Source organism: Zalophus californianus, chromosome 3 (genome assembly GCF_009762305.2).
Source record: "Zalophus californianus isolate mZalCal1 chromosome 3, mZalCal1.pri.v2, whole genome shotgun sequence".
Lineage (NCBI taxonomy): Eukaryota > Metazoa > Chordata > Mammalia > Carnivora > Otariidae > Zalophus > Zalophus californianus.
Genome location: NC_045597.1, coordinates 85,289,493 through 85,313,805, shown reverse-complemented (window position 1 = coordinate 85,313,805; position 24,313 = coordinate 85,289,493). Strand labels below are relative to the sequence as shown.

Here is a 24,313-nt window from a genome sequence, read left to right as displayed (position 1 = left end):
GAATATGGGCACCAGATTGAGTACAGGGCCTAGAGTTGGCTGATTGTGTGCCTCCAGGCAGAAGGATAGAGTAGATGCCTTTTCAGAACTCTGAAGTAGAGCCATGCTTTGTTACTTGTCCATGAAAGAGTAGAAGTGATGTGTTTCTGGTGATGGTGCAGAGTGGCTCATGCTCCTGGGCAGTCCTTTATTGCTGATACTGAACTTGGCTCAGACTTTGTGAATACAGGTGTTGATTAAGTGCTCATCATGCGCTTGCCAGCACTGGGAGCCTCTTACTCTGTGAAAGGTAATTTAAAGAGGAGTCTCAAGAAGGAAGTTTGGGTTGTGACTAGAATGTTCAGTGTTTGAAGGACAGAGATTCTGACAAGCGCTTCTGTGTAGCTTGAAGGGACTTCCTGTAGGTTGTGAGAAAATAATTTGTTCTGGAAAACTCCTTTATGATAAAGATGATGGACAAATATGGCAGATTGATGTCAGACCACTTACTGTATTTTGAGAATTGTGATTTGTAATGTCTGTCTTATTCTTTCCGTTTCTTTTCTCTCTAAGCCACGATGGTACAGATTCTCCTCCTGATGCTGATGAAGTTGTTGTTGTTCTCAACAACTTCAAGAGCAAAATTATTAAAGTGAAGGTGAGTTTGGTAATACTAAGGCAGCCACTCTAATAGAGGGTGAAAGTAGCAGTATTCTGGCATTCAGTAGCTCTTATCTAGAAATAGGTGGATGTATTAACTGATAATGCTGTCACTGTGGTCATTTTACAATATTTATGCATATCAAATCATCACATTGTACACCTTCAATTTATACAGTGTTGTTTGTCAATAATTATATCTCAGTAAAGCTGGGGGGAAGAAAAACCAGCTTAAGACTTTAATTCACCTTTGGAATTTTAGTGTTTATTGGAATGCCTTTTTTTTTTTTTGAGAGAGAGGGAGAGAGAGATCATGAGGGGCAGGGTCGGGGTGAGATGAGAGAGGGAGAGAGAAAGAGAAAGAGAGTCTCCTAAGCAGGCTCCATGCCCAGTGTGGAGACCGATGTGGGGCTTGTTCTCACCACCCTGAGATCATGACCTGACATGTCAGACACTTCAGCCAGCTGAGCCACCCAGGCACCCCAGAATACTTCTTTAAATGTAAGATGTCTTTTGTAAATACACATTTGTGGTTTTCTTCAACTGAGAGATTGCACCTTTTAGGTAATCTCTGAGCAATACAAGTCTCATTTTACATGAAGTGTTTTCACAGATACTGTTTTGCTTACATAGCCATCGTTCACATTATTATTGATGACTTTTCTCAGAAAATTGGGAAGAATGCCAGTGAAAATTTCAACGACAATAATAATTGGTAGCCCTATTTCATTTCTTTTCACTTCTCAGAATTTTGAAGTTCTTAGTGCCTTAAATTCAAGTAAAAGGTATTATGGAATAAATAATCATTACACACAGTAAAATCTAAAGCAGACCACACATGATTGAGCAGAAAACTGGTCCCTATGTTGTTGAGAAGATTCAACCCATCTTTATCCTGGTTAATCCTAAAAACAGGCCGTGATGTGAAGTGACTTCTTCCTGACAGCGCTCATGTGGCCTGCACTCTACCCCTGGAAAATCAGCTGTCAGTTTGGTGGATTAGGTTTCTAGTTTTGCTTAGACTCTGTTTCCTACATAGTTGAATTTGAGGTTCTTTGACCATTTTTCAAAGTAAAAACGGTTATTATCTAATTAAGAGAGGTTGCTGGCTCATCACCTGAAGTTTTAATGTGATATGTTGAAGATCATTGTATTGAACTTGTCTAGACTCTGGGTGGATTGTTGTGCTTGTGGGAGAATTCATTCCCTATTGTTGACAGCACTCCTCGCATATGGTTGCAGGTTCAGAAGAAGGCAGATATGGTAAATGAAGACTTGCTGAGTGATGGAACTAATGAGAATGAATCTGGATTTTGGGACTCCTTCAAATGGTAAATTGGCATCATTAAAAAAAATAGTATCTTTTAAGGAAAAACTGAGATATAAGCACCATCCCTCCCTTCTTTTGAGTATAAGAATCCTATCTGGGCCTTTCAGAGTCTGCACTCTGCCACCACATCTTGCACTTCTATTTAGAGTAGATGAGTGTTTTCCACTGACTGAGTGAAGGAGGTTAACGTCCCCTTGTGCGGAAGTTACTTCTTGACTCTCATTGGGTTGTGCCTGCCTTGCGGAGAGTTCAGTTTACTTCCCATTGAGCGGATCATGTTCTGTGGAATTGCCTCTGTTCAGTGTATTCCTGAAGCTATGCAGTACCCTGCAGGCAGCATCCTTCTCTTTCCCCTATGGTGGCTTGGTTGCCTTGTGCCCTCTCAGGGCGCCAGTGGATGCTTCACCGGCCTCTCCTGCATCACCCCTAGGGAAGGAATGGGCATGGGAAACACATCTCTGTAGCTCTCCCCTTAAAGGGCTGTGTGTCTGTACCAGCATTTCAAGTGTTCTTGTTTTTATCTTTATTATTATAGGGGCTTTACGGGAGGACAGAAGACTGAGGAAGTGAAACAAGATAAAGATGACATAATTAATATTTTCTCCGTGGCATCTGGTCATCTCTATGAAAGATTTCTTCGGTTAGTTGTGTTGATTATTTCAGTATATACGAATGGGTTTGTCACAGTATTCTTATTTAAAGAGTAAATGTTTTACGGGTTTCTGTCCATTATGCTTCTGTGTATCTGAAGCACTCTGAAGATTGTGAATATATAATTATATTTGTTTTGGTCTGCCTATCTCATGAAGTCTGGCTGTATAATAAATGCATCTTGTGGATATCACAAGGCTATATACCTTTAATACTACTGCATGCACATTATAAATAGTGGTGTTTATTGGCCACCAAGCATTGCTTAAATCAGAAATTAGGAGGTTAACACAGAGAATAGAAGTGGAGTAGGGCCATGGACCTGCCTTCCAAAGATTCATAGGAGTTTAGAGCCAGGAGTGATCTTAGTTCTCACAGAAGAACACCTCTGTTTTATAGACAGATTCAGAGGGTGAAGGAACTTGCCTGAGGTCACACAGCCAGGGCCAAAGAGAGGTGACAGCCTTGGGCTGGTTGATGCAGTGGCTGCCAGGGGAAGGCTTGGCTATGAATATGCTCCTTTGCTTGAGAGTGACTTTCCTAATGCCAGGGTTCATTTTACTTTTAATTTTCCATGACGAATCTAGTATGGCAAATAATTAAACTGTCATTTTACTCAGTTTCAGGCCTCCCATTTCCAAGAAGTAACTGACCTGTAAAACAGTTAATGTCAAATGTTGGTAACTCAATTTAATTCAATTCCGTGACTCAGTTTGTTTTTGTATGTTTTCGAAGTTAGGAAATCCTGACGCTATAGCCATTTGCTATTCCCCAACCTCTCTCTGCTCTCCTCCCTGGCAGGGTCTCCAGTTGAGGCTGTGGGGGGCAGTGCAGGGACACAGAGCTCCTGTGGCCTTACAGGTTTTCTTTTCAGAGCCCTGTAATCAGTGAACCACAACCTCCATTATTCATTTGTATCATAATTAAGATAGCAGTTCATGAAGCAGTTTATTTAAAGATGTAACATGATTAAAACATTTGCCTTTATCAGGAATATCTTTATGGGTGAGGAATACTCTTTCTTTTCCATGCAGTGATAACTTTATAATAAGTGCAGTTTTCCATTTTCCATTACTAAGGGTCTCTCTTTGCCATCAATTTGCTCTGCCATGAAGAACATTCAGCAGTCTCGTGATTGACTCTATTTGATTTCATTGAGATTAAAAAGCATTGGAAAATTATTATTGATTATTATTTGCTTTTGTTTGACAGTATAATGATGCTGTCAGTACTGAAGAATACCAAGACTCCTGTGAAATTCTGGTTCTTGAAGAATTATTTGTCTCCCACATTTAAGGTTTGTTCCTCAGGAGAAAGGAAAGGATTCTTATTAAGGAGATATGTATGGTATAATATACTTTTTTACTGCTTCAGTATTATTTGTATGATTTAAAATTTTTCCTTTTAATTAGGTTTCCCTTCTTCAGTTGCATATATTTTTGTTTGTTTGTTTATTTATTTCAGTAATCTCTACACCCACCGTGGGGCTCGAACTGACAACCCCAAGATCAAGAGTCGCATGCTCTTCCATTTAAGCCAGCCAGGCGCCCCTAGTTGCATATTTCTATGTTCATTCCAGATGGATTATTTTGGAGGAATAGTCATTATAAAACCAAACACAAAATTATAACCTGTTTGAAGCTTGGATAACATTGGAGGAAAATCTGTTATCTTTTGTTTTGATGAAATAACATTCTCTTCCTCTGAGCATGTATATTATAGTTTAATTAGAAAGCACAATACAAGTTATTCTCTGTTTTTTTTTATGTAGTCACAGGTGAGTCAGGGTCAGATTTCTGTTATTAGACCACTGTTATGGTAAATGTGTTTTACTTGTGCCATAATCATGATGGCTGACTTAAATTATCGAGTTGATTTTCTTCATCAAAGTAAGTGGTCGTTTGTTGTTTTCTATGTCCAAAAATAGGAGTTCATACCTTATATGGCAAATGAATACAATTTCCAATATGAGCTTGTTCAATACAAATGGCCTCGGTGGCTTCATCAACAGACTGAGAAACAGCGCATCATCTGGGGTTACAAGATCCTCTTCCTGGATGTGCTCTTCCCACTAGTTGTTGACAAATTCCTGTTTGTGGATGCTGATCAGGTAAGCTCTTACAAGCCAGATTTAAACAGTTCATATTGGGGCGCCTGGGTGGCTCAGTCGTTAAGCCTCTGCCTTCAGCTCAGGTCATGATCCTGGGGTCCTGGCTTCAAGCCCCGCATCATGCTCCCTGCTCAGTGGGAGACCTGCTTGTGTTCCCTCTCCTTCTGTCTTTCTCTCTATCAGATAAATAAATAAAATCTTAAAACAAAACAAAAACAGTTCGTATTAAAGGCATTAGACTTCCTTCTCCTTTTTATTTTATTTTTAAAGATTTTATTTATTTATCTGACAGAGAGACAGTGAGAGAGGGAACACAAGCAGGGGGAGTGGGAGAGGGAGAAGCAGGCTTCCCGCTGAGCAGGGAGCCCAATGTGGGGCTCAATCCCAGGACCCTGGGATCATGACCTGAGCCGAAGGCAGATGCTTAATGACTGAGCCACCCAGGCGCCCCTCCTTCTCCTTTTTAAATGATTTTATTTTTCTAGTTAAAGAAAAATACATGCTTACATTATTTAGAATATATGGAAAGTTACACTCAGATGTGATCACTTTTAAAATTTGCATTTGAAGTATTTCCTTTTCATCTTTTTTTCTATGCCTCTTTTACACAGTTGTGATTATATCATGTATGCAGTTTTGTTTCTTAATTCATTTAACATACAAACTAGAAACTGGAAGATTGAGGTTTAATAATGCTTGCCATTATCTCCAATTATTTGCCCAAAAGCTAGGAGTTATTGACATGGTTAAGAGAGGGGAAACTTTAGTAGATAGATGCCTGCCTTGATAATTTGGAACTCTTCAGATATTCTTCCTCCTGTCAAGATTTGACCTAAAAGGAACACACTGTGGTTTCAGACCATACAAACTCAAAAAGTGTGAATATAGTTGTCCTTTACAACCTTCCCCTGACCTGGCTGAAACCTGAGGTAATCATCTGAATGGAAGTGATATATAATATGTGCAAAAGTCATGTGGCCAGAGGCTTCATCCACCTCTTTGGAATTACCTGCCTCATCAGACTCACTGTATCACAGCTGGCTTGACCTAAAGCATGCTTTCTGGATTCTAATATAAGCACACTTACTCCTTGTTGAGTACTTGCTGTGTGTCAGGCATCTTTACACAGCTGTCCACATACTGATTCATGTAATCCTGTGAAGTCTCCGTTTTACACATGAGGAAACTCAGTCACAGAGAGGCTAAGTAGTGTCAATCTGTTTTATTTCTACCTTTTTGAATACTTAGAATACTGTGTGCCAAGCACTAGGCCAAGTGTCTTACCTTTTAGTGAAGGCAGTCAGCTAATCAGTGTAAGAATCCAGGCTCAGACTGGGTCTACCACTGGAGCCTGTGCCATTAACCTCAGAGCTGCCCTCTGTAATGTTTCAGTGAGGCAGTCTGTATTTTAAGAAAACTGCTATCTGCATGGCTTTTTAACAAATGACTTGTGGGGTGACTAGGTGGCTTAGTTGGTTAAGTGTCTGACTCTTGATTTTGGCTCAGGTCATGATCTCAGCATTGTGAGATGGAGCCCCGTGTCAGGCTCTGCATTGGGCATGAAGCCTATTTAAGATTCTCTCTCTTCCTCTCCCTCTGCGCCTCCCTCCCTCTAAAACAAACAAAACAAAACAAATGACTTGTGATCTTTTTTCCAGATTGTACGAACAGATCTGAAAGAGTTAAGAGATTTCAATTTGGATGGTGCTCCTTATGGCTATACTCCTTTCTGTGACAGCCGAAAAGAAATGGATGGCTACCGGTTCTGGAAATCAGGGTACTGGGCCAGTCATTTGGCTGGGCGAAAGTATCATATCAGGTATTGAAAAAGGAGTACTCTCAGTGTTGTTTGATTTTCTTTTCTTAAAGAATTTATTTTACATATTTGAATTTGTGAACAGGTAATAAACTAACATGGTTCAAAAATAAAAATTATGAAAATTTGCTGTGAAAAATAATCTTCCCAAGTCCTTTCTGTCTTCTACGCAGTTCCCATTTGTACAACAGATAACCTACTTTATTAATTTACTATATGTCCTTCCAGAGTTTCTTGATTCTTACATTAACAACTGAACTTCTTTTTTTACACAAAATATACCATCATACTTACGTTTTGTGCCTTGCTTTATTTAATATCTCTAGTAGATCTTACATCAGTGTACTGAGAGAGAGACCTTCCTTTTTACGTCTACGTATTATTCCAGTATATATGTTATTTATGGCATTTTGCTGTGTCATACAGTGTTGCTGTGAGTAATTAAATACATCATTTAGTATGTTTCAAATATATCTGTAGGACAAATTCCTAGAAGTAGAACTCCTAGGATGAACTGTGTAACATTACATTATCTGCTCTGGGCCGAGTGTGGTTTGGAAGATCTGGAAGGTCTGGGGACGTGTAGGTAGCAGCATTTATTTACAGAGATAAATGTTGGGGTTTGGTGAGTTCTTTGTCATCAGTTAATGCTCTTGGTCCAGAAGATCTGTAACCTTGGGGGTTTTTTTCCCTGCAGCATTTAAGACATCATCAGGATATCTTTGACTGATGGTTAGCTTTTATTACCTAATCTGCTGACATTTGGTAGAAGTTTTCGTTTGTCAGAGATTTAAGGTAGCTAAATAAGGAAGGCAATTTAATAAGGGAAAGTGACAAAGTGAGCTTGTGGTGGCAGAATATGGGTTTTGCAATAATTTCCTGAGCCATCTTTGAAGGAGCACATACTGACCCTGAGCTCCACACTGAGGCCACAGTTTACTTTCTCAAAGAGAGGCCAGGATGTTTACCTGGTGAACATTATTCAGCGAGGTTACTTTTTCTGCCACAATCCATGGTTATAACAAGTAGTTCTTCTCTATCCAGTGCACTATATGTCGTGGATCTGAAGAAGTTTAGGAAAATAGCTGCTGGTGACAGACTCAGGGGACAGTACCAAGGTCTGAGTCAGGATCCTAACAGCCTTTCAAATCTTGATCAAGTAAGTGGCTATTTTTTTTGGTTAACACTTTCAGTGATGGGTATGCAATATTGTGTCAGGAATTAAATTTTTATTTTCCTCTCAATTCTCTCCTCCGTTGGGACAATGTTTTGTTTCTTCATGGAAAGGAATTGTGGTGTGTGTGTGTGTGTGTGTGTGTGTGACATTTTTATCCTCAAGAGAAGACATACTAGTGAAAAATGTCGTAGGCCTGATGTGAGTTTGGAAGGGAGATGGAAGGAGGATGCTGCCTCTTCAAACCATTACCGTATCTTTTAATTTTGCACCCAAGTTATCTTGTTTGATAAATTTGTTTCTCTGCCTGCTAGGAGCAATTTGTTTCTTTTTAGGAACTAATTAGCAAAGATTCACAGTAGATAGTCTCACAATTTCCCTTTTTTTCTTTTTCTTTTCTTTTTTTAAAGATTTTATTTATGTGTCAGAGAGAGAGAAAGATCACAAGCAGGGGGAGCAGCAGGCAGAGGGAGAAGCAGGCTCCTCGCCGAGGAAGGAGCCTGATGTGGGACTCAATCCCAGGACCTTGGGATCATGACTTGAACTGAAGGCCCACGCTTAACCAATTGAGCCACCCAGGCATCCCTCCTTTTTTTCCTATGTCAGAAACTATGGTGTTTTTTGTGTTTTGTTTTTTTTTCTAACCTGGTGGTTTTTTTTTCTTTAAATTTTTTATTGTTATGTTAATCACCATACATTACATCATTAATTTTTGATGTAGTGTTCCATGATTCATTGTTTGTGCATAACACCCAGTGCTCCACGCAGAACGTGCCCTCTTTAATACCCATCACCAGGCTAACCCATCCCCCCACCCCCCTCCCCTCTAGAACCCTCAGTTTGTTTTTCAGAGTCCATCGTATCTCATGGTTCGTCTCCCCCTCCGATTTCCCCCCCTTCATTCTTCCCCTCCTGCTATCTTCTTCTTCTTTTTTTTTTTTCTTAACATATATTGCATTATTTGTTTCAGAGGTACAGATCGGTGATTCAACAGTCTTGCACAATTCACAGCGCTCACCATAGCACATACCCTCCCCAGGGTCTGTCACCCAGCCACCCCCTCCTTCCCACCCCCCACACACTCCAGCAACCCTCAGTTTGTTTCCTGAGATTAAGAATTCCTCATATCAGTGAGGTCATATGATACATGTCTTTCTCTGATTGACTTATTTCACTCAGCATAACACCCTCCAGTTCCATCCATGTCGTTACAAATGGGAAGATCTCATTCCTTTTGATGGCTGCATAATATTCCATTGTGTGTGTGTATATATATATATATATATATATATATATATACACACACACACACACACACCACATCTTCTTTATCCATTCATCTGTTGATGGACATCTTGGCTTTTTCCACAGTTTGGCTATTGTGGACATGGCTGCTATAAACATTGGGGTGCACGTACCCCTTAGGATCCCTACATTTGTATCTTTGGGGTAAATACCCAGTAGTGCAATTGCTGGATTGTATGGTAGCTCTATTTTCAACTTTTTGAGGAACCTCCATACTGTTTTCCGGAGTGGTTGCACCAGCTTGCATTCTCCATGGTGTTTTTTTTTTTAAAGAAGTTTAACCAAATAATTTATTAATGCTAAATATTTTTGGAAGTGAGATAATAGTTTGTTTTAGATACCTAGTTTTACATATTTTGTTTTGCTTAAGTCTGCCTTAAACATTTTAAAACTTATTGTGATATATAGCACCCATAAAGGAAAGCATACAAAACAAAATTATACCGATATATACATATTCATATGCATCAATGAATTACCACAAAGTAAATGCCCATATACCACTATCCAGTTCAAGAAATAGAACATTACTAGCATCCCAGCAGCCATCTTTCTTCTCTAACACAAGTATCTAGCATCCTGACTTTGGTGGTAATTACCTCAATTCTTTTCTTTATAGAATTACTACTTGAACGTGTATCCTTAAATACTGTAGTTTAGTTTTGCCTGTTTTTTTTCTCACTACCTCAGTTGTATCTTAAAAGCTGTACTCTTCTGAATCTAATTTCTTTTGCTCAACATTACGTTTGTGCAATCCATCCATTTTGTTGTGTGTAGTGGTACTGTGTTTTGTTTATACTACATTTGGGTTGTTTTCCATTTTTGTCTTCCATGGATAATGCTGCTGTGATCATTCATGCAACTGTCTTGATGCACATGTGCACATATTTCAGTTGTGTGTACAACTACACGTGGAATTACCAAGTCATCAGATTTGTATGTTTATCTTTATTAGATGATCCTAAACAGTTTTCCAAAGTTCTAATTTATACTCCCACCAGCCATGTAAGAATTCCTGTTGCTCTGTGTTTTGACCAGTACTCACTGTCAGTCTGTTAATTTGGTATATGTGAACTACCATCCTATGTGGCTTTCATTTAGAGAGTTTATTACACTTACATTTTCTATAATTATTAATCAAGTAGGATTTACATCTGTCATTTTAATTCCATTGTTTCCTGTACTGTATATTTTTGAGTTATTTTCTCAGTGGTTGTCCTGCTGATTATCATTAACACTTTAACTTATGACAATTTAGTTTGGGTTACTAACAACTTAATTTCAGTAGTATACAAAAACTTTGTTCCTATATAGCTTTGTTCCCCTCCTTCCCATACTTTTATTATCATACAGTTTGTATGATACATTGTATATATATTGTATGATACATTATATGCCCATCAACACAGATTTATAATTACTACTGTTTGTAACTGTTTTTAAACCAGGGAGGAAAAAGGAGCTCTAAATAAGAAATACATTGATAATTATCTTTTTTATTTACCTACATACCTTTACTGGTGCTTTTTATTTCTTCATGTAGATTTGAGTTACTGGTTAGTGTCCTTTCATTTCACCCAGAGGTCTCCCTTTAGTATTTCTGATAGGATGGCTCTGGAGCTACAAACTCTTGGGGGTAATTTTCTCCTTCATTGTTTTTGATGGATAGTTTTGCTGGATATAAAATTCTTATCATTTTTTTCTTTTTCTCATATTTTTCTTTGAATATATTGTCCCACACACTGTTAGCCTCCATGTTTTGTGATGAGAAGTTAGCTGTTAATCTTGAGAATCCCTTACCTGACAAGTCACTATCTCCAGTCTTTTTTTTGATAGTTTTGACTATGATGTAGCTAGGTTGGGTCTCTTTTGAGTTAATCCTACTTGGAGTTCATTGAACTCCTTGAATGTGTAGGTTAATGTTTTTCATCAAGTTTGGGAGGTTTTATTTCTTTATTATTTCTGCCTCTTTTTCTCTCCTCTTGGGGCTCCCATTGAATGTGTTCATATATTTGACGGTTTCCCACAGTTCTCTGAACTCTGTTTATTTTTTTTCATTCTTCTTTCTGCTCCTGGAAAATCTTAAGACTGGATAATCTCAATTGATTTATCTACAGTTGACCTGATTATTTTTTCTGCTACTCAAATCTGTGGCTGAACCCATCTAGTGAATTTTCATTTAAATTATTGTGTTTTTCAACAGTAGACTTTGTTTGCTTCTTTTGTATAATTTGTACCTCTTTATTCTCTCATTTACTATTTATACTAATTAATAATACCAGTTACTACTAATAATATTAATTACTAATTAATATACTTTCCTTTAGTTCTGTTAGACTTGGTTTCCTTTGTTCCTATTTGAACATATTTAAGGTACCTGATATAAAGTCCTTGTGTTGTAAATTCAATGTCTAGGCCTCCAGAAGTATAGTTTCTATTGATTACTTTTTACCCCTGTATATGGGTTTTGTATATTTGGTATTTTGCATGTCTCTCCATTTTTGTTGAATACTGAAAATTTCAGGTAATATAGTGTGGCAACTCTGGAAATCAGACTTTCTCCCGTCCCCAAGCTTTATTGTTGCTGCCTATTGCGGTAGTAATTGTTTGTTTTTGGACTTCTAAACCAGTTCTGTAAAGTCTGCATTTTTGGTCTGCCTGATTAGCTTAGTGGTCAGCTAAAATTGGACAGTGATTTCCTTAAGTGTTCAGAACCCCTAAGACTTCCATTCTTTGCCAGCGGCCTCTGGGTGCATGTTGGGACACATCCTCAACAGTTAGCCAGGCATTTTACAACTCTACATTCTTTGTTGCATAGAGCCTCAGGATCAACCAGAGATGAGAGCTTATGGCTTTATTAGGTCTTTCTTGCTTATGCACACACCACTGAGCATGCTCAGAGCCTTATACATGTGCATGGCTTTCTGTTTTCCCAGGAATATATCTTTTCTTTTCAAAGCCTTCTATGGATATCTAATTCTTTGGTTTCTCCTGTTAAGAATTTTGCTTAGTATATTCTTTGCTCCATTTTAGACAGCCTTGGAAAGCTTAGTACAATCCTCAAGTGCTGCTGAGGAGAAGCTTTCTATCATTGGGTTAAGTTCAACTGAGATTGAATAAACGGGCCTATATAGTACAATCTTTAAATAATGGTTGTGCTTTGGGAATGAAGCTTGAAAGACCTCCAGCCTTGTTCTCCTTCCTCCAGTATGGGAGTTCAGGCTGTTATTTTTTGAGGCTGATGGGGAGCAGGAGAATAGGAATAGGGTAGTTCAGATGCCTCAAAATTCACTGTTCTTATCAACATTCAACCATTTTTTGTTGACTTTTAGTTACTCCTTAGGTTGCTGCAAACCTTTGGTTAATTTCCAGAATTCTGAAAAAAGTTGGTTCTATTTTTATCATGTTTTTGGCTGCTTTTATGGAGAGGTGAACTTTCAGATCTCCTTACTCTACCATTTTTTGCTGATGTTGCTCCTCATTGTGGTTTTATTTTGCATTTCCATTATTAATATAATGAAGTTGAGTACCATTTTGTGTGTTTATGGCCATTTAGGTATTCTCTTTTGTGATATGCTTATTTAAGTATTTGGGTTGTTTGAAATTTTTCTTCTTGATTTATGGGCATTCTTTTATATATACTGATAGTGTATCCTTTGTTATATATGTTGCAAAATTTCCCACTTTAACTCTCTTAATGGTATCTTTTGTAGTCAGACTGGTCATTATTTTCTGTTATGGTTAATGCTTTTTGACCCCTATTAAAGTTACAAAGATACTTTTTTTTATATGAGCTTTATTGTTTTTTTCTTTCACATTCAAATCATTATTCCAGTAGGAATTTGTTTTTGAGATAGAGTTCAACTTCCACTTTTTATGTACATATACAGTTATATCAGTTTTTTTCTTTAATGAAGTGCACTGCTCTATAATACCATCTTTGTCAGTTATGAAGTACCCATGTATGTATGGATCCATTTCTGGGTCTTCTAATTTTTGATTGGTCTATTTGTCTATCTTCACGTCCATACTACAAATCGCTCGATTACTATAGTTCTGTAATAAGTCATGATACCCAGTAAATCAAATCCTCCGACCTCATTCTTGAAGAATGTCTTAGAGTATTCTTTGTCTTTTATTTTCTCATATACATTTCAGACGAACTTGTCAAGTTCAGAAGGAAAAAAACACTTGCTAGGATTTTATATTTGGGTTGTGTTTTAATTTCTCTCAATAATGTAGATTGTTTTCCTCATAGAGATCTTGTACATCTTTGTTAGAGTTATTTTTAAAAGCTTTTGTTTCTGTTTGTTGCTGGTATCTAGAATTGTGATTGATTTTTGTTCTTTGTTGTATTCAGCTACCCTGCTAATATATATATATATATATATATATATATATGTATATATACTTTTATCTTTTGTATATATGTAAGCATCATATATCTACAGATAATGGCAGTTTTACTTTTTCTTTTCCAATCTTACATTAAAAAAATTTTTTTTCTTCCACTATTTACTGGACTTCCATAATGTTGAATAGAAATGTTGATAGTGGACATTCTTGACTCAAAATGATAAAAGTATTCAGCATTTCACCACTAAGTATGTTTGTTATAGATGTTCTGTAGATACCTCTTATTCACATTAAGGAAGTTCCTTCTAGTTCTTTTTTGATACTTAAAAAAAAAGATCTCTTGTGTTAAATTCTGTAAATTTTTGACATCTGCTGAAATAATACGATTTTCTTTTATTCTGTAAATATAGTTAATTTTATACCTAAATATAATTCCTGAATTATATAATCCAACTTGATTATGATTTATTATTTTTTTTAGATAGTCCTGGATTTTGGGGGCGAGTATTTGTTTAAGAATTTTGCACTTATGTTTTTGTGTGACATTGGCTTGTAGTAACATTTCTGTCAGATTTTGGTATTGAGGGTGCCTGGGTGGCTCAGTTGGTTAAGTGACTGCCTTCAGCTCAGGTCATGATCCTGGAGTCCCAGGATCGAGTCACGCATCGGGCTCCCTGCTGAACAGGGAGTCTGCTTCTCCCTCTGACCCTCCCCCCTCTCATGCTCTCTCTATCTCATTCTCTCTCTCAAATAAAGAAGTAAAATATTAAAAAAAAAGATTTTGGTATTGAGATTTAATAAAATGAGTTGGGTTGCGTTTTTTTTTTTTTTTAATTTACCTGTAATTGGTTTTTATAAAATTGGCTTTATTTCTTTCTTAAATGTTTGGTGGAATTCACTAGTGAAGCCTCTAATTGCTTTGTGCTTAAATTATGATTTCAGTTTCTTTAATAGTTATGAGACTGTTGGCATTTTCTTTTACTTCTTTTGTCAGTGTTTTTTGTTGTCTCTAAATTTCCTAACATAGAATCATGAAGTTGCTTGTACTATCCTCTCATTTTTTAAAAACTGAATATAATTTATATATAGTGACGTGCTCAGATTGTAAGTACACTGTATAATCTGTTTTAGAAAATGTGTATCAAAAAAGAAAATGTGTATCAAGAGCCAGAATGCTTTCATCACTCCAGTTATCTTTTTAAAGTCCCATAGCATCTATACTGGTGTCTTCTCTCTTAAAAATTCCTGACATTATATGTTTAAAAAAAAGGAAGAAGAAGAAGATAGCAGGAAGGGAAAAATGAAGGGCAGGACATCAGAGGGGGAGATGACCCATGAGAGACTATGGACTCTGAAAAACAAACTGAGGGTTCTAGAGGGGAGGGGAGTGGGGGGATGGGTTAGCCTGGTGATGGGTATTAAGGAGGGCACGTACTGAATGGAGCACTGGGTGTTATATGCAAACAATGAATCATGGAACACTACATCAAAAACTAATGATGTAATGTATGGTGATTAACATAATAAAAAAATCTATAAAAAAATCAATTCTTCTTTTTCCAAGGGCATTCCTATCAGAAACACTGTACTTGATAAAAAATAAATAAATATGATGATTTAAAAAAAGAAAAATTCCTGACATTGTTTATTGTGCTTTTTTTCCTTTATCACCTCACTAAGAATTAAAGAAGCATCTTTTAATGTTTTTCATCCTGTCTGTATGTTTCTTTTCTGTTTAATTTATTCTTTATTTTTCTTACCTCTTTAATTTGTTGATTTTTGTTCTAATTTCTTGAGATGGGTGTTTAGTTCATGATTCTTAGTCTTTTCTAATATATGCATTTGAAATGATCAGATTCTATCTCAGCAGAACTTTGGCTGCGTTCCACACATTTTATATGTAGCATTTTCCTTGTCATTTGGTACAATGTATTTCTCGTTTCCAATGATTTCTTCTTTGACTCATGAGTTATATAGAAGTTTTATCCAAATACATGGGAATTTTCTAGTTATATTTTTTTTTTTTTAAATTTTTTTATTGTTATGTTAATCACCATATATTACATCATTAGTTCTTGGTGCAGTGTTCCATGATTCATTGTTTGTTCATAACACCCAGTGCTCCATGCAGAACGTGCCCTCCTCAATGCCCATCACCAGGCTAACCCATCCCCCTACGCCCCTCCCCTCTAGAACCCTCAGTTTGTTTTTCAGAGTCCATCATCTCTCATGGTTCGTCTCCCCCTCTGACATACTCCCCTTTTCTTCCTCTCCTGTTATCTTCTTCTTTTTCTTTTTTCTCAAAATATGTTGCATTATTTGTTTCAGAAGTACAGATCTGTGATTCAACAGTCTTGCACAATTCACAGCGCTCACCGTAGCACATACCCTCCCCAATATCTATCACCCAGCCACCCCATCCCTCCCACCCCCCACCACTCCAGCAACCCTCAGTTTCTTTCCTGAGATTAAGAATTCCTCATATCAGTGAGGTCATGTGATACATGTCTTTCTCTGATTGACTTATTTCACTCAGCATAACACCCTCCAGTTCCATCCACGTCGTTGCAAATGGCAAGATCTCATTCCTTTTGATGGCTGCATAATATTCCTTTGTGTATATATACCACATCCTCTTTATCCATTCGTCTGTCGATGGGCATCTTGGCTCTTTCCACAGTTTGGCTATGGTGGACATTGCTGCTATAAACATTGGGGTACACGTACCCCTTCGGGTCCCTACATTTGTATCTTTGTGGTAAATACCCAGTAGTGCAATTGCTGGATCGAACGGTAGCTCTAATTTCAACTGTTTGAGGAACCTCCATACTGTTTTCCAGAGGGGTTGCACCAGCTTGCATTCCCACCAACAGTGTAGGAGGGTTCCCCTTTCTCCACATCCCCGCCAACATCTGTCGTTCCCTGACTTGTTAATTTTAGCCATTCTGACGGGTGTGAGGTGGTATCTCATTGAGGTTTTGATTTGGATTTCCCTGATGCCAAGCGATGTTGAGCACTTTTTCATGTGCCTGTTGGCCATTTGGATGTCTTCTTTGGAGAAATGTCTGTTCATGTCTTCTGCCCATTTCTTGATTGGATTATTTGTTCTTTGGGTGTTGAGTTTGGTAAGTTCTTTATAGATTTTGGATACTAGCCCTTTATCTGATATGTCATTTGCAAATATTTTCTCCCATTCTGTCGGTTGTCTTTTGGTTTTGTGGACTGTTTCTTTTGCTGTGCAGAAGCTTTTTATCTTGATGAAATCCCAATAGTTCATTTTTGCCCTGGCTTCCCGTGCCTTTGGCGATGTTTCTAGGAAGAAATTGCTGCGGCTAAGGTCGAAAAGGTTGCTACCTGTGTTCTCCTTTAGGATTTGGATGGACTCCTGTCTCACGTTTAGGTCTTTCAACCATTTGGAGTCTATTTTTGTGTGTGGTGTAAGGAAATGGTCCAGTTTCATTCTTCTGCATGTGGCTGTCCAATTTTCCCAACACCATTTGTTGAAGAGACTGTCTTTTTTCCATTGGACATTCTTTCCTGCTTTGTCAAAAATAAGTTGACCATAGAGTTGAGGGTCCATTTCTGGGCTCCCAATTCTGTTCCATTGATCTATGTGTCTGTTTTTGTGCCAGTACCATACTGTCTTCATGATGACAGCTTTGTAATAGAGCTGGAAGTCCGGAATTGTGATGCCGCCAGCTTTGCTTTTCTTTTTCAGTGTTCCTCTGGCTATTCTGGGTCTCTTCTGGTTCCATACAAATTTTAGGATTATTTGTTCCATTTCTTTGAAAAAAGTGGATGGTATTTTGATGGGGATTGCATTGAATGTGTAGATTGCTCTAGGTAGCATTGACATCTTCACAATGTTGATTCTCCCAATCCATGAGCATGGAACGTTTTTCCATTTCTTTGTGTCTTCTTCAATTTCTTTCCTGAGTATTTTATAGTTTTCTGAGTACAGATCCTTTGCCTCTTTGGTTAGATTTATTCCTAGGTATCTAATGGTTTTGGGTGCAATTGTAAATGGGATAGACTCCTTGATTTGTCTCTCTTCTGTCTTGTTGTTGGTGTATAGGAATGCCACTGATTTCTGTGCATTGATTTTATATCCTGCTACTTTACTGAATTCCTGTATGAGTTCTAGCAGTTTTGGGGTGGAGTCTTTTGGGTTTTCCACATACAGTATCATATCATCTGCAAAGAGTGAGAGTTTGACTTCCTCTTTGCCGATTTGGATGCCTTTGATTTCTTTTTGTTGTCTGATTGCTGTGGCTAGGACTTCTAATACTATGTTGAATAGCAGTGGTGAGAGTGGACATCCCTGCCGCGTTCCTGACCTTAGGGGAAAAGCTCTCAGCCTTTCCCCATTGAGAATGATATTCGCTGTAGGTTTTTCGTAGATGGCTTTTATGATATTGAGGTATGTACCCTCTATCCCTATACTCTGAAGAGTTTTGATCAAGAAAGGATGTTGTACTTTGTCAAATGCTTTTTCTGCATCTATTGAGAGGATCATATGATTCTTGTTCTTTCTTTTGTTAATGTATTGTATCACGTTGATTGATTTGCGGATGTTGAACCAGCCTTGCAGCCCAGGGATAAATCCCACTTGGTCGTGGTGAATAATCCTTTTAATGTACTGTTGGATCCTATTGGCTAGTATTTTGGTGAGAATTTTTGCATCCATGTTCATCAAGGATATTGGTCTGTAATTCTCTTTTTTGATGGGGTCTTTGTCTGGTTTTGGGATCAAGGTAATGCTGGCCTCATAAAATGAGTTTGGAAGTTTCCCTTCCATTTCTATTTTTTGGAACAGTTTCAGGAGAATAGGTATTAATTCTTCTTGAAATGTCTGATAGAATTCCCCTGGGAAGCCATCTGGCCCTGGGCTTTTGTTTCTTGGGAGATTTTTGATGACTGTTTCAATTTCCTTAGTGGTTATAGGTCTGTTCAGGTTTTCTATTTCTTCCTGGTTCAATTTTGGTAGTTGATACATCTCTAGGAATGCACCCATTTCTTCCAGGTTATCTAATTTGCTGGCATAGAGTTGCTCATAATATGTTCTTATAATTGTTTGTATTTCTTTGGTGTTGGTTGTGATCTCTCCTCTTTCATTCATGATTTTGTTGATTTGGGTCATTTCTCTTTTCTTTTTGATCAGTCTGGCCAGGGGTTTATCAATCTTGTTAATTCTTTCAAAGAACCAGCTCCTAGTTTCATTGATCTGTTCTACTGTTCTTTTGGTTTCTAGTTCATTGATTTCTGCTCTGATCTTTATGATTTCTCTTCTCCTGCTGGGTTTAGGCTTTCTTTGCTGTTCTTTCTCCAGCTCCTTTAGGTGTAGGGTTAGGTTGTGTATTTGAGACCTTTCTTGTTTCTTGAGAAAGGCTTGTATTGCTATATACTTTCCTCTCAGGACTGCCTTTGCTGTATCCCAAAGATTTTGAACAGTTGTGTTTTCATTTTCATTGGTTTCCATGAATTTTTTTAATTCTTCTTTAATTTCTTGGTTGACCCATTCATTCTTTAGTAGGATGCTCTTTAGCCTCCATGTATTTGAGTTCTTTCCGACTTTCCTCTTGTGGTTGAGTTCTAGTTTCAAAGCATTGTGGTCTGAAAATATGCAGGGAATGATCCCAATCTTTTGGTACCGATTGAGACCTGATTTGTGACCTAGGATGTGATCAATTCTGGAGAATGTTCCATGGGCACTAGAGAAGAATGTGTATTCCTTTGCTTTGGGATGGAATGTTCTGAATATGTCTGTGAAGTCCATTTGGTCCAGTGTGTCATTTAAAGTCTTTATTTCCTTGTTGATCTTTTGCTTAGATGATCTGTCCATTTCAGTCAGGGGGGTGTTAAAGTCCCCCACTATTATTGTATTGTTGTCAATGTGTTTCTTTGCTTTTGTTATTAATTGCCTTATATAATTGGCTGCTCCCATGTTCGGGGCATAGATATTTACAATTGTTAGATCTTCTTGTTGGATAGACCCTTTAAGTAGGATATAGTGTCCTTCCTCATCTCTTATTACAGTCTTTGTTTTAAAATCTAGTTTGTCTGATATAAGGATTGCCACCCCAGCTTTCTTTTGGTGTCCATTAGCATGGTAAATGGTTTTCCACCCCCTCACTTTCAATCTGGGGGTGTCTTTGGGTGTAAAATGAGTCTCTTGCAGACAGCATATTGATGGGTCTTGTTTTTTAATCCAATCTGATAGCCTGTGTCTTTTGATTGGGGCATTTAGCCCATTTACATTCAGGGTAACTATTGAAAGGTATGAATTTAGTGCCATTGTATTACCTGTAAGGTGACTGTTAACTGTCTGTTGTCTGTGTTCGTTTCTGCTCTTTGCTGCTTTTAGGTTCTCTCTTTGCTTAGAGGACCCCTCTCAATATTTCTTGGAGGGCTGGTTTCGTGTTTGCAAATTCCTTTAGTTTTTGTTTGTTCTGGAAGCTTTTGATCTCTCCTTCTATTTTCAATGATAGCCTAGCTGGATATAGTATTCTTGGCTGCATATTTTTCTCGTTTAGTGCTCTGAAGATATCTTGCCAGTCCTTTCTGGCCTGCCAGGTCTCTGTGGATAGGTCTGTTGCCAATCTAATGTTTCTACCATTGTAGGTTACATAACTCTTCTCCCGAGCTGCTTTCGGGATTTTCTCTTTGTCTCTGAGACTCGTAAGTTTTACTATTAGATGTCGGGGTGTTGACCTATTTTTATTGATTTTCAGAGGGGTTCTCTGTGCCTCCTGGATTTTAATGCCTGTTTCCTTCCTCACATTAGGGAAGTTCTCTGCTATAATTTGCTCCAATATACCTTCTGCCCCTCTCTCTCTCTCTTCTTCTTCTGGGATCCCAATTATTCTAATGTTGTTTCGTCTTATCGTATCACTTATCTCTCGAATTCTGCCCTCGTGATCCTGTAGTTGTTTCTCTCTCTTTTTCTCAGCCTCTTTATTTTCTATCATTTGGTCTTCTATATTGCTGATTCTCTCTTCTGCCTCATTTATCCTAGCATTTAGTGCCCCCATTTTTGATTGCACCTCATCAATAGCCTTTTTGATTTCGACTTGGTTAGATTTTAGTTCTTTTATTTCTCCAGAAAGGGTTTCTCTAATAACTTCCACGCTTTTTTCAAGCCCAGCTAGTATCTTTAAAGTCATGATTCTGAACTCTAGGTCCGACATCGTACTAATGTCCGTATTGAGTAGGTCCCTGGCTGACGGTACTACCTCTTGTTCTTTTTGCTGAGGTGATTTCTTTCGTCTTGTCATTTTGTCCAGAGGAGAATAGATGAATGAGAGAACAAAAGGCTAACAGGTTTACAACGTCCCCAGCAAATATACTGTATACAAATCAGAAAAGACCTGAAACCAGGGGAAAAGAAAGGGAAAGAAAGAAAAAAGAAAGAGAAAAAGAAAAAAAAAAAAGAAAAAAAGATAAAAACAAAAACAAAACAATTCAAAAAAGGCAGAATATGATCAAATATGATCAGGCTAGTGCATAGATCAGTGCCACACACTAGATTTTGGGCGTATTTTGGTCTGTTAGAAAAAAGTGCCTCCTAAAATTTTAAAGGAAGAAAGACATATATGTACAAAATAAGGGTTGATACAATGAAGGGATGGAAGATGACTGTAAAGATGAAAATTATAAAAGATTTTATAAAAGGACTTGGTAAGATAAGTTGTTTGAAAAAAGAAAGGAGATTTAAGGAAAAAAAAAAAAAAGGAAAAAGGGAGAGAATGTGATCAGGCAGGAGACTAGAACAAAGCCATACACTAGTGGTTTAGGGTATATTTTGATCTGTTAGAAGAAACTGTACCTCAAAATTTTAAAGAGAGAACAACTTATATATATATGCCAAAAACAAGGATAACTACTATGAAGGGATAAAATATGACTCTAAAAATGAAAAAAAAAAAATAAAAAATGTTTTTTTTTTTTAAAAAAGGGATTTATAAGATGTTGGTTGAAAAAGGGAAAAAGAAAAATAAAAAAAGTCAACAAAAATTAACTTTGATGAAATAATGAATCATGGTAAAAAAAAAAAAAAAAAAAGAAGCCATGAATCTATGTGCAGTATTCCCCTAGCGCTGGAGTTCTCCTATTCTCCTTGATCGATCAACTTGGTCTTGGCTTGCTGGCTGTTTGTGTTGATCTTCTGGGGGAGGGGCCTGTTGCTGTGGTTTCCAAATGTCTTTGCCGGAGGCAGAATTGCCCCGCCCTTGTCGGTCCGGGCTAAGGAAGCTGCTCCAGTTTGCTCTCAGGAGCTTTTGTTCCCTGCAAGCTCTCGGTACAGCTTTGGAGGAGCAGGGCGAAAATGGCGGCCTCCCAGTCTCCGCCCGGAGGAGCCGAGAACTCGGGGCCCCACTCCTCAGTGCGCCCCCAGAGAAAAGCAGTCACTCCCGTGTCCCCGGTCTCTGGCCGCACTCCGTGCTCACCCGGCCTGTGATCGAGCGTTGCTATCTCTGGCACCCGACCCCGCTCGGAGTCTCCAAACCCAGCAGATCCCTGCAGTGCGTTCCCGCACCGCTCCTCCCCGGGAAGGAAGGGGAGTCTCCCCGGATCTGCTGCTTCTTGGGTCCTTGCTGGGGGAGCCGTGCCCCGACTGGGCCGCAGATCACAGTTTATGGCAACCCCGAGCTGAGAGCCCGCGACTCTGCTCCGTATCTGCAGCCGGCTTCCCCGCCCCGACACCTGGGAGCTCTGGCGCACTCAGGCCCCCCTGGTCTCTCTGTGACCCCAAGGGTCCTGAGACCACACTGTCCCGGGAGGATTCCACCCCCCGCTTAGCCACTGCAGCGACGTCCCTCCGCCGAGCCAACTTTTAAAAGGTCCGATTTTGTGCTCCGCGGCTCTAGCACTTGCCAGAAGCGGCCGGCGGAGGCCCCTCCCCCGCCGTCTATCCTCCCGAATATCGCCTCAGATTCACTTCTCCGCACGTCCTACCTTCCAGTAAGTGGTCGCTTCTCTGTTCAGAGAGTTGTTGCTACTCTCCTGTTCGATCTCCTGTTGAGTTCGTAGGTGTTCAGAATGGTTTGATCCCTATTCAGTTGAATTCCTGAGACCAGACAAAATCTAGGTCTCCTACTCCTCCGCCATCTTGCTCCGCCCCCCAATTTTCTAGTTATATTGTTACTAATTTCTAGCTCAGTTCCTTTATGATTTGAGGATTTCTTCTGTATGATTTCAGGTGTATGAAGTTTGTTGACCCAAATGTGATCAGTTTTGGTAAACATTTCATTTGGTTTTGTATCCTGTAGATATTAGATATAGGCCATTAGGTCAAATTATGTGGTTTTTGTTTGTTTTTCTATTAGTTACTGAGAGGGAATTGTGTTTAAAATATTTTTCTATATTGTGGTATCTTCATTTCTGATTTTGTCAGATTTTGCTTTATGTATTTTTAGACTATATTATTAGGTGCCTAAAAACTTAGAAGTCATATATTTCCTACAAATGAAACTTTAATGATTTTGGGGGGCCCTGGTTTCTTAAAGTGGGTTCTTAAAGTGTGCTTCACCTAATATTAGTGTGTCTATTCTAGTTTTCCTTTGGTTATTGTTATATGATGTATTGTTTTTATCCTTCTATTTTCAGTTTTTCTTTATCCTTATGTTTTAGTTCTATTTCTTATAAATAGCTTATGTCTGTTGGTTTTTATGTTTGGTATAACAGTCATTAATTTGAACATTTAGTCCATTTATAGTTTATGTATTCACCAGTAAAATAGGCTTTTCTCGTATTTCTGCTTATTCCATGTGTTCTGTTTCTTTTTTCTCCTAGTCAGTTTCTTTCAGATTGAGGGTTTTTTATAATTCCATTTTTCCTCTATTAGCTATCTATCTATCTATACACACATTTCTTTTTTTTAAGATTTTTTTAAATTTTAAGTAATCTCTACACCTAACATAGGGCTCAGACTCACAACCCCAGGATCAAGAGTTGCATGCTCTACCAACTGAGCCAGCCAGGTGCCCCTTAAACTATATACTTTTTTACAGTTTTTTTTAAGTGATTATCCTAGAGATTATAATATGTGTTTCTGAATTGCAAAGGCTAATATTAATCAGTATATTTTATCCACCTACCAGATAGTGCAAAAACAGTGCTTCTCAAATTTTATCATATATAAAAGATTCACCTGGAGAATTTGTTGAACCATTAATTCCTGGGTCTCATCCCCACCGCCCAATTCAGTAGGTATATGGTCCGGTCCAAGAACCTGCATTCCTAGCAAGCTCCTTGCTGCAGTCTGCATACCACAGTTTGAGTCGTACTGACCTTAGAATTTGCTGACTCCGTTTATCCTCATCTCAGCCTGAATGGCTGTTAATTTGTATTTTAGATTTCTCTATATTTTAAATCCCAGAAGTTATTCTCCTACAATACAATCATTATCTATCTGTAAGATTTAGATTTGCTTACATGGTTACCCTGCATTCTTCCCTGCATTTCTGGGCTTCCATATATAGGATCATTTTCTATCTGCCTAAAAAGAATATCATTTAATTTTCCTTAGTGTAAGTTTACTAGTAACAGTTTTTTTTCAGTTTTTCTTGTCTGTGAGTGTTTTTATTTACCTGCATTATTAGTAATTAATGTAACATAAAATTTACCATTTTAACCATTTTTAAGTGTACAGTTCAGTGGCATTAAGTACATTCACGGTGTTGTGCAGCTGTTCATCTCCAGAACTTTTTCATTATCTCAAACTGAAACTCTGTACCCATTAAACAATAACTCTCTTTTCTTTCCTCTTTCCAGCCCCTGGCAACCTGTGTTCTATTTTCTGTCTGTATGAATTTGCCTATTCTAGATACTTCTGGAATCATACAATATTTTTCCTTTTTGTACCTGGTTTATTTCACTTTGTATAATGTTTTCAAGTTTCATCCATGTCATAGCATCTATTAGAATTTCCTTCCT

At 38.0% G+C, this 24,313-nt stretch overlaps 1 protein-coding gene across 2 annotated transcripts in view; it reads left to right on the top strand.

Moving 5' to 3' along the window:
- Positions 1-24,313, top strand: part of UGGT1 (UDP-glucose glycoprotein glucosyltransferase 1) — a 117,859-nt gene that overhangs the window by 85,801 nt on the left and 7,745 nt on the right. For both annotated transcript variants that reach the window (XM_035726582.1, XM_035726581.1), the window contains 7 exons: positions 553-637; positions 1,882-1,970; positions 2,505-2,609; positions 3,833-3,917; positions 4,548-4,730; positions 6,389-6,549; positions 7,591-7,705. In XM_035726582.1, coding sequence (XP_035582475.1) covers positions 553-637; positions 1,882-1,970; positions 2,505-2,609; positions 3,833-3,917; positions 4,548-4,730; positions 6,389-6,549; positions 7,591-7,705 — 823 coding nt within the window. The remainder of the gene's footprint in view (positions 1-552; positions 638-1,881; positions 1,971-2,504; positions 2,610-3,832; positions 3,918-4,547; positions 4,731-6,388; positions 6,550-7,590; positions 7,706-24,313) is intronic.